This window comes from Lonchura striata, chromosome 2 (genome assembly GCF_046129695.1).
Source record: "Lonchura striata isolate bLonStr1 chromosome 2, bLonStr1.mat, whole genome shotgun sequence".
NCBI classification, from domain to species: Eukaryota; Metazoa; Chordata; class Aves; order Passeriformes; family Estrildidae; genus Lonchura; species Lonchura striata.
Window position 1 is genome coordinate 85,787,677 of NC_134604.1, and position 14,731 is coordinate 85,802,407.

The 14,731-nt window shown below is 38.1% G+C and overlaps 1 protein-coding gene across 1 annotated transcript in view; it reads left to right on the forward strand.

Moving 5' to 3' along the window:
* ATP10A (ATPase phospholipid transporting 10A (putative)) overlaps nucleotides 1-14,731 on the forward strand; it is a 110,359-nt gene that overhangs the window by 83,263 nt on the left and 12,365 nt on the right. The window contains exons 10-15 of the mRNA XM_021546625.1: nucleotides 834-1,395; nucleotides 6,693-6,796; nucleotides 6,968-7,094; nucleotides 9,162-9,346; nucleotides 10,758-11,079; nucleotides 13,456-13,532. Coding sequence (XP_021402300.1) covers nucleotides 834-1,395; nucleotides 6,693-6,796; nucleotides 6,968-7,094; nucleotides 9,162-9,346; nucleotides 10,758-11,079; nucleotides 13,456-13,532 — 1,377 coding nt within the window. The remainder of the gene's footprint in view (nucleotides 1-833; nucleotides 1,396-6,692; nucleotides 6,797-6,967; nucleotides 7,095-9,161; nucleotides 9,347-10,757; nucleotides 11,080-13,455; nucleotides 13,533-14,731) is intronic.

The following is a 14,731-nucleotide window of genomic DNA, read 5'->3' on the forward strand; positions in this document are numbered from 1 at the left end:
CAAGATGATTTGTAAGAAAAAACTATAATGGAATGTAATATTAAAGCTTGCCAGCAGCTGGAATTTCCATTCTGGAGAAAATTCTGCATTTTTCTTCTGTTCCAGATTGGAATAAAAAGTGAACTAGTCTGCAAAATTATGTGGTTTTGTGCCAAGGAAACATTTGGAAAATGTTTGGTTCTGCTGTTTCAGGAATGCTGCACTTACACAATAATATAATATATATTACTATGAATATGCTATTACTAGTATTGCTACTGTATCTTTAGAACAGATTTGTGTGAGCTGAGATGAATGATAAGTCTGAAGCAATACTGAAAGCAACGGGGGAAATTACTTATCGCAACATGTCTTTGAGAATATTTTCAACATTGGCATATTCTAATTAAACGTCACTTCTACGAGATACCAGCCTTCTCAATAGAAAAATACTGCATTAACCTTTTTTCACCACCTTCAGTGATTATGCACGAAGGATGACACGTTCATACTAATGGTAGCTTTCAGTATTCACTGCTGATGGTGGTGGTGCAACACTGATAGATTATCCATTAGTCATATCTGAGGCAGTGAAAGAAGAAAAAACTGCTTTAATACAAATACATGTGCTTTCATACACAGGTATAATTCTGAAATTCTAATGAGTTATTTTGTTATTTTTGAGTCAGTGTTGTCCATTTACTTTTCTTTCTCAAAATACAAATACCATTACTTTTTGCCCTCAAAGAAATTTTACTCTTCAGTTGCAGATGCTTAGATTGCCTATCAGAGTCAGAATTCTTGCACAGCTTTTTTTTGGCATTTGTTTATTGGTGTGTTTTCTTCATCTCAAGGTTAGAGACCGATTTGAACTAAAATCTCCAGTAAAAACCATTGAAGACTTCATACGAAGATTCACTCCAAGTCGCTTGACCTCTGGATCCAACAGCAGCAGTTCCTCTAGTCTAGCTACAAGCAAATCAATGCACAGATTTGGTCTAAGCACGCTTTCGTCTACATCTACGGATAGCACTTTACTTAAACTGGAAGAGAAGCTGGCATACTCTGCACAGATGAATAACAATGGCTACAGCTCCCAGCAAGGCAGGACGGCTGTGGGGAGTGCACCTGAGGAAGGAGAACTCCGTTATGAAGCAGAGAGTCCAGATGAAGCTGCTCTTGTCTATGCAGCGAGGGCATATAACTGTTCTCTGGTTGGAAGGCTGTCTGACCAGGTATCAGTGGAGCTACCTCACCTGGGAACCTTAAGCTTTGAAGTATTACATACGTTGGGCTTTGATTCCGTCAGGAAGAGGATGTCAGTAGTGGTCAGGCATCCTCTCACAGATGAAATAAATGTTTACACTAAAGGAGCAGATTCAGTTGTTATGGATCTTCTTCTCCCCTGCTCTTCAGGTACACCTCTTCCTTACTTTTGGGGGGTTGGGAAGCAGTTAGTTGCTGAAGATCTCACCATATCTTACTGCCTTGTCTAGCAAGTAGACTTGCCTGCTTTTCATTTTGTAGAATGGCAATCATTACCCTTCTTTTATAATACTTTGTAATTATTGTAAATTTTCTGTAACAAATTACTGGTTCTTTACCTCACAAGAATGAGTGAAGGTCTCTTCTGTAGAAGATCTTCTTCCAGCAGGCTTTATTTTAAAGGAAGTTTTTACAATGCAGCCAACACAATTCACATTTCTTTAGAAAAACCTGACTGTCAGTGCTTGGACACTTGAGTATTTTATATTAAACTGAAGTACTTTTTATTGCTGCTTCCCTCTGTTTCATTTGTAAGTCCTTATATCCTTTTGCTGAAATAGGTTGCATTAAGCAGCACATTTTTTTTGTGTTTAACTATGATGCTAAGGGCAATGTGAATCAATCAGCCATCAAAACAGAAAGGTGTGGCAAGGCGGAGAGATGCTGTTCCAACAAGAAATCTTGGCTTCAAATCCATCATTGACTAGCAAGCAATAGACATGTAGCTGTGAACATGGAATTTCCCTAAAGCATGGAGAATTATCCAGCACCCAAATGTCCTAGGAAGCAGGGACAATTTTAAATAGCTAATTGTAATTAGTTGATTTCAAGAAGAATCCTGCAAGTTTTCGTAAGTTAGAGGAGGCTCATGGGTTTTAGTTTGCATTAATCAGTTTGGATCTAATTTACTGTATTTTCAACACTGAATTTCATGCAGTGTTTAAAGATTACCCCAATATGAATGGACAGAGCCCCAGAGTGCTAGAGGTACTTCCCATGTTTCACTAAAGCATTGACTTTGTGGTTACTTGGACATTAGTTGGAGTAAACAATTGTGAAAGGCTTATACTGTGTAATTTTAGTTTAACGAAACACAGAAAAAAATGTTGGCATTAATTTTCTGGTTTCAGCCATATAAATCAAAGCTGAGCCAAAAAAATTAAGAACAACTTGTCCTTAACCAACAACAAAGTATTCACAAATAATTTTCTAGCAAAGATCTGATACCACAGAAGGCACGTAAAGTATCTATGAAAAGTATCTATGGAAACTTCTTTCCTTCCAAACTACTAATAGAGAATTTTTAGCACTGAAAATTTCTAATGCCAAGAAAATAATGACTGGAAATGAGTTCTTACAATGAGAAGTGAGCATTTAGAAAAGAAAAAATATTTTATGCCAAGTCTTAAATTTTTTGCCACCATATAACAGACTATGTTCAAAACTGCAATGTCCATAGACTCAATGGATTAAGAAATTTTCAGGAAAATTTCAGGCAGGTCTAGGACCCACCTAGTTTAAAACAGTAAGGCCAGTTAGAAAACTAAAAAACGGCGACGTAATCAAAGGTGATATATGTCAGAGAAGAAAAAGCACAGTTCCTGAAGGTCACTGTGGGAATGAGCAGTGTCTGTAGCTGGGCAAATCCACCAACATTACAGGCAACCAAATTGAAAGCGGTTCTTTGTGTATTTTGTGTAGGAAGTTTTTTGTTTTGATTTGGGTTTTTTGTTCGTTTGAGGTTTCTTTAGCCCATATTGAACCATGAGTTCTGGTGTGCTTTTCTTTTGCAAGCAATGTGAAGTGCAGCCACTAGAACACCATAAGCAGTCTCCCTTGTTTTTTCTAGTCCTGTTAAGCCCCTGCTGGCTTCAGTAATTTGTATGTTTCAGCAGATCTGTCTGAAAAGCATTTGACATTGCTCTTGAGTATCTTTCACGCCTGGAACTGAATTAGCTGTCTCTGCTTGCAGTATCCTAATGTCAGTGGATGTAGAGGGAGCCTCAAAAGATTTATGCCATGGCTGTTATCTATATTGTGGGATCTGTTGTTAGTTTTATCCAGTTCACTGGAGATGGTGGAACATGTGTGTTAGAGGAGATGTAATGCTACAAGAATTCAGACACTTATCATTTAAGGAAATTACTAAAAAGTGAATGGACATGATGCTGAATCCCACAACTTGGTCTCTGCTGTCTTAGTGCTTCAGGGACGTGTGAACTGTGCACTGGTCAAGCGTGTGTCTTGAGACTTGTGCCTTTAGACTGAAGGACCAAGGCAGCACCATGTCTGTAAACTCCCAGCTCAAACACTACATGGCATGAAACAAAGATTCCTGTTTGGAAGGAAGAGTATTTTAGAATATGATGAGAGAAACAGCCTGAAATTAGAAGCAGAAGTATTATGTTTTAGCTTCCTTGTGTCTTATAGAAAAGTATAAATTGTCATGAGCCTCAAAATTTAAAAAGACTATGAATTTACTCAATTTGCTCTGCCTATATGTCTAGTTAAGACTGTGGAACCTAGTGTATTCTGATAGCAAACAGATATTTCCAAAAGACTTGAAATTATTCCCAAGAGTGTATTGTTTTTACTTTATCTCAACAGTCACCATGTTCATAAATAAGAAAGATACTGTTTGAGTCAATACCCAGCTCGTACAGGAGCTGTGAACATAAATCATTGAGAAAACAATGACTGTATTGGCTTTCTGCAGCTTGAGATTATGGAAGGAAATGAAGAAGCAGAAGGCCACTAGCTCTCTATCATTCTTCTGGAGGAGACTTCCTTGCTGGTTTTCGGTGACATGGGGCATGTGGTCACACTGCTCAGAGCAGACACTGCATCCCAGCTTAAAAAAATCTTCACAACTGGGTTTTGTCTGCAAGAGATTCCTTCCCTCCTTCTAACTTTTGAGCACAAGATAAATCTCAGGGTAGGACTGATGAGGCACATGAACAGCTGTAAAGGGCTTTAGCTGTCATTGGTATGCTGGAAATGAGAACTTGCACAGAAAATAGTATAAACATCTCTACTTGTAAAGAGTTGCTGTCTTTGTTCATTGAAGTAGTCATGAGCATTTGACCTTATGATCACTGCATTAGAACTTGTGGTGTTCAGACAGATCTGAAGTGATTAACACCACTTAACCTTAAAGGGATAGAAACAGCTTTTGATGTGTTTAAGCATCTATTGAAGTTTGCACCTACTTGAAGTCAGTGAGCCACTGAAATAGCCACTCCCATAAGATGATTTGGGGTATGCAAAAAAATACGGCATTTTTCTCTAGAATGTTAATGTAGCACAATAAATTGGGGAGAATGCTTTCCTACTTTATTGTTCTAAAATTTAAAAAAAGCTAGCTAATACAAGAAGCCTCGAAGAAGGCTGCAGTACTTCTCCCAGAAAAAAAATTCTTATGTTTTACAGCAAAGTCACATGTGCTAAAAAGGTTATACTGCACAAATGGAAAAGTAGCAAAATGAAACGGTGTTAGGCTACTGGTTGCTTATATGCATATTTCCATATATAGTGTAAGAAAGGGCTTTCCAATTGCAAATAATACTTGTAGGGATGTCCTTCTGAAATAATATATCTGTATTGTCCCTTTGGGACAATCAACAGTGATAGCATACATAGTATTAATAGGTAGATGGACAGGCCCATGAGAATATTCCTACCAGTCAGTATTCACCACATGACCTTAATCAGATGGAAGTGAAATGAACATATGCAGAAAATACCACAATATTCACAGAGTCCCTTAGGAACAACTGTGTACATATACTCCCACCTTTGCAGACCTAGGGAGGACAGAAAAGTCTTTAAAGGTGAGAAAATAGCTGTGAGTTAAATGTTCTGATACATGGTTGAGATAAATGGAACAAAACCCAGAATATTTGGATTCCAAACTCACAGTTCCCTTATTTCTACAAAATCAGTACATGTATGTGTTTTTGCTGGAGCATCTGAAGATCCAAGTATACATTCTGCTGCTGTATAAATATGAAAGTGCTGAATGCTATGTAACTTTATAGACAGACAGATATATGTATGCAGTCAACATATAGCAAGATCAAATTCAGTATGAGTGCATACTGGGTAAATGGGCACTGAAAAGTATAAGCAGTAAGTACTTATGCAATCTAATTTATATACCTGTATTAAGTGCTTAATAAAATGGCATAGTGCCCATAGGCTCTCAGTATGAGAGGTGAGCACATTCATTCAGTGCTGTATGTAGTAGGTCTCTCGAGGTGCCCAGACTTTGGGTGAGGAGTGGTCGCCTGACTCAGTGACTGGTCACTGTGCAAGTACCAGTAACTCAAATATTGAACTTAGGAGAAGCTCTAGTATACAGAATTATATCATTCAACATCCGCTGAAAATATTCAGACCTTAGTAAAAAAAAGTGTATCACATCAGGGAGTAGGAAAACCTGCCAGAATGTACCAGTCATTCTCACTCAATGGCTCCAATCTCAAAATTTAACCCCTTGTATGTTTACTTAAGTGCTAACCTTGAAATTCATATTATTGATTGCTACTACAGTACCTTTTTCATGAACTTGTCTCAATCCTAGATGATAAAAAAGATGAATTATCACTTGTTTTTAATTTTTGGAGACATCATTTCATGTAATAAGATGGAACAAAATGTGCTGCCATCATATTTAGTACTCTGTGTTGATCACAGAGTGAGCACACTGCACCAGTCCCAGCTAAAGAGAGAAAAGAAACAGATGCTCAGTCCTCATTTTGAGTAGTTACACATGGCTTTAAGTGAAGGTTCCACTTAAAGCTAAGTTTTGCTGAGGCATCCAAGGTAGAAGCTAGCTGTGAAGTCTGCAAGTGCAAATTCTCCTCTAAATGAAAGCACAGTCACACCAAGAACTTCTTGCGTTGATTCAGGGTGATAGGAAGTAGCAGTACAGCAGTAACAGACAAAAGGACCTTCATGCCCTTAGATATACAAAACAGAGCACTGTTTCCACTTCTTTTGAGATAATAGCCTTGGTGGAAGACTGAGTGCTATTTTTAAGTGTTGTTTTTCTGCACATGAGGAGCTGTGGAGAAGCAGAAAAACATTTGCTCGTAGTGTATTTGAAATCATACTTCTCTTTCTGACAGTATTGTTTGCTGTGAAGATTATCACGATACTTAAAATACTCAGGTGAAATAAATACTTGAGTTAAAAAAAAGGTCTTTCTCACGTACATTCACAATGACTTTTTTGAAGAAGGAAGACAGAAAAAAGAACAAAAAAGACTTTTTTTAAAAAAAAATTGAATGTTTTACTTGAGTTTCCCAGGAAATATCAACACCTCTTTAAAAGTGTTAGTTATAAAGTGCTGGTACAGTGAGCACTGTATACAAGTTTTTATTATCTGAGGCAATTCATCTGCTGTTATTTTTCAACAAGTAATTTATGGTTTTATTCTTATCTAGATGACCCTCGGGGCAAACATCAAAAAAAAATCCGAAGCAAAACCCAGAATTACCTTAATCTTTATGCTGTAGATGGGCTGCGGACCCTCTGTATTGCAAAAAGAGTAAGTAAATGCAGGCTTTTAATTTGTATTTAAGGAGAGTCCTTAAAAAGATTACTGAAGATATTTATTATTTTATTGTTCTTGATTCACAACTTCTTTTTCATTTTATTCAGTAAAGTATGAATGCCTTTGCATCATATTGACTGTGCCCTCACATACTCTTTGTAATAGGTTCTCAGCAAGGAAGAATATGGCTGTTGGTTAAAAACTCATTTAGAAGCAGAATCCTCAATTGAAAATCGTGAAGAACTTCTGTTTCAGTCAGCACTGCGGATAGAGAAGAATCTGCATCTGCTAGGTAATGAAATGAGAGCTGGACATGAAATTAAAATGTGATAAAAATTCTGAAAGCTTGGCTATGAAATCCATCCTTTCCCTTAAATTGTTTCTGACAGTATAGAAAGTGGCTTTTGTGGGACTTTATCATGGCTGTCATGTGCAGCACCACAAAGGAATAGGATATAATTAACATAAAAGACATACCCTGTTTTCCTTGCTCCTGCCAACATTTTATCACTAGTGAAATAAGTGGAGTAATAGCAGGGATGAATTTGACACAATATCTAAATCTGAACTGCTGCTCTAAAGAAGAGGAGGACTTGGCCCAAGCTGTCTACATAATTTCATTAGTTCAGTGCTGCTTCAACATGTCAGAGACTTCTCTGACTTCAGGGGTACCAGAGACACACACACAGAGCAAAGCTCACAAACTGCATCTGTAAGAGGCATCAACTTTAATATACATCAGGTTCAGCACATGCACTTGAGGCCTGTGTATTCTGTGGCAAGGGGTTGCAGTTAAAATCAGTGTATGTAAAAGTATTGCAAGAGCTAAATCATATTCTTGAGTTGAGATGTTGAAAGACCTTCAGTAATTATCAGTATGCCTGTCTCTGGGAGACACATCCACCTCACCCAGCTTCTAATGTGTCTACTACAGATCTGTAATGCTCAACATATAACCAATGGGGAGACAAAAAAAGTGTAGTTCATTTGGTCTGACTTAGATATATGCTTTAGGATTAGATGAATCGTGCCCTTGAAATGTCTCGTTCTCTTCCCTGACTTAAAGGGGGGCATAAGTTGTCTAATTCGGACCAGAATAATCAAGATCCCACCTGTTGGCTCTGGCTGCAGTCTGAGCTGAAAATAAAAAAAAAAAAAAGAAAAGGAAAAAAGAAGTGAAATTGAGCTGCCAGACAAATAAGCTCTGGCCAGTAGTTAATTATCAGTTCAGTCATTCCCCAAGAACCCCATACTGTAGCTTGTAGCTTGGAATGATCAGTCATCATTAGGTTGTGAGAATAAAAATTCAGTCTGGAATATACTTTTCTTTATTTGGATAGCAATAGCTTTCCCAACATTGCCCTAAAAATGTGTTTTCATGTAAATTACTGGTGCTCAGATTTAAGGAGACTTCTGTTGTTAATATTTTTTTTCAAGGAAGTACCATAGAAGAAATAAATAGCTGAGAAAAGTTTGTTTTGTTATTCAGGTAATTTGCTTGTCTGTCACTTCCTCATTTGCTAGTGGCAGGGCTTGCATTTCCTCACACTGAAGTCTCTCTGACACTCAGTGGAGCACTGATGTACCAGTGGTGACACTGAGCTTGGTCCTGAATGGCTTTTTGCCACTTTTCATATATATGAAAATCTTGTCTCAGTCAATTGATTTATGTAAGCATGAAACAGATGCCCAGTCACTTATAACAGGTAGAAAGATGCATTGAAAGCATGAAAATACACATTTTACTCTCACATCATGGTCAAAAGATTTGTGATTTATTCTCTGCTGCATCACATTCGGTCTCCAGCGTCTTTCTGCCAGAGCAAAGAGCAGCAGCAAGGCACTAAAAGGTTTATGTTTGCAGTCTAATCTGCTGTTGCCAAGCTGCAGTCCTGCTGTTAGTCTCCTTCAAAAGATGAATTTCTAGTGACCCACTCTCTTCTTGCTGAGAAAAGGCAGCTAAGACCTTTAGGGACTGAAATGATCTCCAAGAACCAATAACTCCTCTAACAACATTCAGCAGAAATGACATAGATATAAAGCATAGGGACAATAAGCCTTGTGAACCTCTGGGGAGTGGCATCTGGTTGCTTTTGACATTTTGAATTCTGGATTTGTTGTTTATTGTTAATGCAACTGTTTACCACAGCCACTTTCCTTTCTTCCTCCTCAACACCTCCAAAATGCTGCCCAAATCTTGCAACCATTGGTAGTTTACTGTCTCCCAGTAAAAGTGGCTGCTGGTCTGGTTGTTTTGGTTTTTGGGGTTTTTTGTTTTGCTTTGTAATCTAAGTTTAAAATTTAAGTGCAATCCTAGATGTTCATTACTATGGAATATTTTGGGTTTTTATGTGCTTAGGTGCAACTGGCATAGAGGACCGTTTGCAGGATGGTGTTCCAGAAACCATTGCAAGCTTGCGCAAAGCTGGGTTGCAGATTTGGGTTCTTACTGGAGACAAGCAAGAAACAGCAGTTAATATTGCATATGCCTGCAAGCTACTAGATCACGATGAAGAAATCATCACTTTGAATGCTGAATCACCAGTAAGTAGATCCAATATACAAGTTGACTAATTAACTAGTTTTGCTTTATTTACAACTTGTACAATTAAAAGTTTGATGGCTTTTTTCCTCTTTTTTTTCTTTTTTCTTTTTTCTTTTTTTTTTTTTTTTTTTTGCTTCTTTTCCTGCTTCATCTATAATTTTCAGGTAGGACATATCTTTGAATATTTTTCAGTGAATTGTGGTTCTAAACCATAGCATCATGTATCATAACATTACTGTAAACATGTAACTCTGTGTAGTGAACTCCACCATGAATGAAAATATGCCATAGCAGCATAAATCACTTTCTTCGGTATGCATTCTCAAAACATCCCTATTTCTGTGTATTGGCACTAATGGGTCTAAAAAGCAACCTGTTATTATGGGTCTAAAAGCAACCTGTTAAGTGCATGTTGAGAAAGAAAGTAACTGATAACCTGTTGAGAATTTCTGCTTTATTTTATGACACTGAAATGTAGTATTTAGATAACTCAGTCATTCATGTTTTCTCAGGTGGCTTTTTCTCTGGAAATAGAAGCAATATTTAAATTTTGATGCTAACAGTGAGAGGCAGAAAACCACATCCACAGTAATGCCTTGCTTCCTAATAGACCTTTTCTAATCCTTCTGAATTACTGATCTTTCCTGTGCTCAACTCTCAACTTGTTGCAACAGTCACAGAGAGCTAACTGATATGGTCTAACATACAAGGAACCAGACTGATAGTGCTGTAGCCCTTTTATGGGGTGATAAAATTGGACTTCATATCAGCAAAGGAGAGGTAGGCCATCAGTATTCAGCTCCAATGTCTTTCAAAAAGGAAGAAAAGATAACAGCATTTTCCATTATTGGGTGTATCAACTGAACTGGTAAATTAATTTTCCATGGTTTTTCTTTTTAGTCATACTTTTCTGTAAGACCAATAGCATTTCTTTTATATGTTCATATATTCTCAATAACATCTTCTAGTTGAGTATGGCTAGGAGAGAGATTTCAGCTTAAATAACCTTTAATTGGCCTTTAACAATGCATAACTCTTTGATCTGAGTTGTGGGCGTATACATGGTATTCATCACCATAATGGTGTTCATCACCATTCTTAACTTGGTACCAATTATATATCATTTCTCAGCACTGTTATTCTGAGAAGGAGCTAAAAGAAATGTAGCATACAAAAGTGTGTGTTAAAGAAGAGTTAGATTTTAAGCCTTTCTACTCTTTACTGTTGTCATACCTTCTGCAAGAATTAAGTGTGTTCAGAACAACTAGAAGATTATTAGAAATTAAAACTTTAACAGCACAGCGAATAATACATTCCCCATATTTAATTTTTCCTAAACATACAGAAAACACAAGCCTTTGAGTATATGTTCTTTTCTCTCAAGCATTTTTATTTTGAATTTCTTTTCAGGAGACATGTGCTGTCTTGCTGGAACAGTGTCTGCAATGCGTAGAGTCTAAATTTTCAAACAACACAATAGACGGAGCTACTGGAAACATGACTGTTGGGTTCACCCCTTTCTATCCACCCTCTTCCTCTGTGCTTTCCAGCTTGGGCCTAGTTATTGATGGAAGGACTCTAGCTTATGCCCTGGAACCTGCACTAGAAGATAAATTTCTTGAATTAGCCAAGCGATGCCGTTCAGTCCTGTGTTGTCGCTCTACCCCACTCCAAAAGAGCATGGTAGTGAAACTAGTCAGAGACAAACTCAAAGCAATGACCTTGGCAATAGGTAAATACCTCCTATTTTAGTTTATACTAAAATACTTGTTTATACTAGTAATACTAGTTTATACTAAAATACTAGTTTATACTAGTCTGCCTTGATGTATACTGTGTCTTGAAAATTTTGATATTTTTGACATGCAACAGGACCCTCCCAGCTGCCTCACAAATGAAGCAGCCTTCCAGTTTTGTCTGAAAACATGCTGGACATATTATTCTAACATATTTATTCTAACATACTTATTCAAAACCAGGATAGAACTCCGCAGTGGTATTTGGGATTTCTTCCTACAGAAGATAGGTAATCAGGACCCAGTTATGCTAAGAGGTTTTGACATGTCTAAACACTGCTGTGAAGAACTGGGTTATCTTACACTGTTCAAAACATCATTTTGCAATCAATATATTACACCCCAAAAAATTGTGCTCAGTGCTGTTTCATCCGATCATGCTTAATTTCAAGGTTCTGTGTTTATCATCTCAAGTCAGCCATACAGCACAGGCTATGACTTGGCCTTGTGAGAGTGGATTTACAAGACTTACACTTCTTCCCACCTAATCACTCAGCTGGCAAAGGGAAGACTTTGGCAGTCCATCTCAAGATTGACAGAATCTTCCATGTTTCTATGATTTTTACACAAGTCAACCAGCTCTTCTTTCCCTATCTCACATTTAGGTTAATGTTTCATTAGAAGATCTTATTTCAGTGTACTGTCACAAATACACTTGTTTTCATCTATCTGTATTGGTTAATTATAGCTGGAACACATATGGGTAGGACCTGCCCATGAGAAACCCTAAGTACATATAATAATTGCCAGACTTGTGTGACATCAACATCATCAAGTATGTGCTGTATCACAATCTTCATGCTTAATATATCTTGTTCAAATATGCCTCCTTCCTACTGAATTTACATCTTTGTCTGACTGTGGACATAATAATTTGCATATGTTGTAAAAAACATCTGGCTCGTTAACTTGAATTATCCAGAATGCTTAGAAACACTAGTGGAGACTGGGCAGCTTGTATGTTCATTCTTTCTGAGCATCTTGAGCCTATGAGTTGAGCTTAAGCTCCTGTTCTGGCTTAAAGCCTAGCTGTATGTATCCTCCCTTTTAACCAACATGAGTTCCCTTTTAACCAACTTGGGTTGTAGCCTGGAGAAAACGAGACTCAGGGGTGGCCTTATCACTCTCTACAACTTCCTGAAAGAAAGGACTACTTCCTTGTAGTCAGGTGGGGGTCTTTCTCCAAGCAGCAGCTGACAGAATCAGAGGATACAGTCTTAAGCTGCACCAAGTGAAATAAAGGTTGGATGTTAGGAAAACATGTTTTACAGAAAGAGTGATAAAGTATTGGAATTGTCTGCCTGGGGGGGGTGGTAAAGTCATCATCCCTGGATATATTAAAAAAAAGATTGGATATGGCACTTGGTGCCATGGTTTAGTTGAGGTGTTAGGGCACAGATTGGACTTGATGATCTTGAAGGTCTCTTCCAACCTTGTGATTCTGTGATTCTGTATCACACAGTCACAAAGACATCAGCTTTGTCTGGGGAGTGGATACCACCCTTACACATGCCAGCAGAAGGGAACCTGGTGACATGTAGCATGCACCTCAGCCACTGAAGTTTAAAACCAAGTGTCTTGTCATAAGCTAATACAGTATCATTTTCCATGAGCACACTGGCTGTAAATTTAAGAGGTTAAGAACTAGATACGTATCTCATTCTGGTATCCTGTCTACAGCACATACCACTTGTGGGATCATGATTGGAAGCAGAGCAGGGGGTGGTGGCTCTGCAACCATTCCAATTAAATCTACCAGTCTTGGGTGTATTGAAGATCTTGGACTGATCAACCCTACTCTCCTGGCTTTTTCTTTCATTCATCTAGTTTTTAACTTTTTTTAGTATTTTTACAGTAGACATTTTCATTGGCTTTAGGCCTTCTTGCACATTTAATTCTTAGTCATACGTGGTCTCAGGCAGATTCTTAATCAGGAAGCAGAAGTGTTTGGGATGCTTCTCATCTTTTTACTGTTTACTGTTGGTGCAGTTCAAGCCTCATACCTGAATTTTAGGTATTATTAAAAATAGATTAATTTGGTTTTTTTTTTCACTTTCCTATGATAAAACGGTCTAAAAAGATCAGAATGTCTTGGAAACTTTGCAAGCTTTGAACCTTATATTCTAAAGTTGTATCTTCTCCTACTGTACATCTCCCTTACTACACCAAATCAACACTTAGTAAATGTCTCTCTTACTATACTCAACCAACACTCGATAACAACTGTTATTGTGCAACTGTAACTTTGTTTTGTTGCTGCCAGCTGCTGTTGCTCTGTTAGTGATAGCAAAACTGCATTTTGTCATCTTTAGGTGATGGTGCAAATGATGTCAGCATGATCCAAGTGGCAGATGTTGGTGTGGGGATTTCTGGTCAAGAAGGCATGCAGGTAATGTTGCTCATCCAGTGGAAAGCACTCCCATGAGGGCATGAAACAGCCCCTTCCTGTAGGTCAAATTGTTCAGACTGCCTCTGGATAGTCAGCACAAATAAAGGAAAAGGAGCAAGTTGTGCTGAGGAGTGCCAGTTTTGTCTTATAAGGGCTCTCTCAGCTTGAGTGTGAACTTACACTTGTTCTGAGATCTGTGATGAGTTTACACATCCACCTTCTCAGAAAATTGAACTTATCAAATCTCTCTAAGCAATATGATTAAAGAAACAATTAGCTAAATAATTAAAGGAGAAAAAAAAGCTCAGCTATGCATTATTTAGAAAATAAAGGTTCATCTTACTCCCCTCTCTCCTGAATTGCTTGGGTATACTTCTTTTATGGAGTGGCTACATAAGCCAGTACGACTGGTGTAGCTATTTGCATGGTGTGGTGGTGACCCTTAGCCCAGCCACCCACACATTTCACTCACTCAGCTTATTCAGACAGCAAAACAGTAAAGCAAGTAGAAATGTGGCCCTTTGCAATAGACCTTACACTGCTCCTTACACCTTCTAGCAAGTCTTGGTTTGGCCACATTTCCAGTCACAGGGAATAGCAGGATGAGGGTACTTGCCTTGTAGTCTTCTGCACGTGTTCCACCTGTGATTACTGCATTTAGCACTGTGTAAGAGGCACAGAGGCACTTCTCTCATCCCCAAAAGAGAGGATGAATAGGTATAGGATGTATGTATTATCTCAGCCTCCTCTAATGCTAGCGCAGATCAGTTGCAGTGATAGGAGCAGATGTGACAGTAAGAGACAGAGAATGAGGAGGATACCTTATTTCCACAACCTGCCTTGTATTTGGGCAGGCTGATTGCAAGGGAAAACAGAGTAGCTGAGTATATGTCAAATAGCTCTACCAGGAAAGTGGGAAGTGTTTCCATCCTCACGACCTGAGCAGATGAGCATGCTCCTTAACATAGTTACCAGTGGGTGGTTCTCTGACCCAAATTGCATTTTTTGCAACATTGCTGGATGTTTTGCTCAAAAGGGAAGAGAGGCCTCCCTCACACAGTGCACAAGTTGGCTATAGAGTTTTATTTAATGGGATTTCATGAATGCTATAATTCATTTGGGTCAACACACAAACTTATAAAACAAAAATTTAAAGTGATCTATGAACTTGGGTATCAACTTTATGCATTTTCTGACTC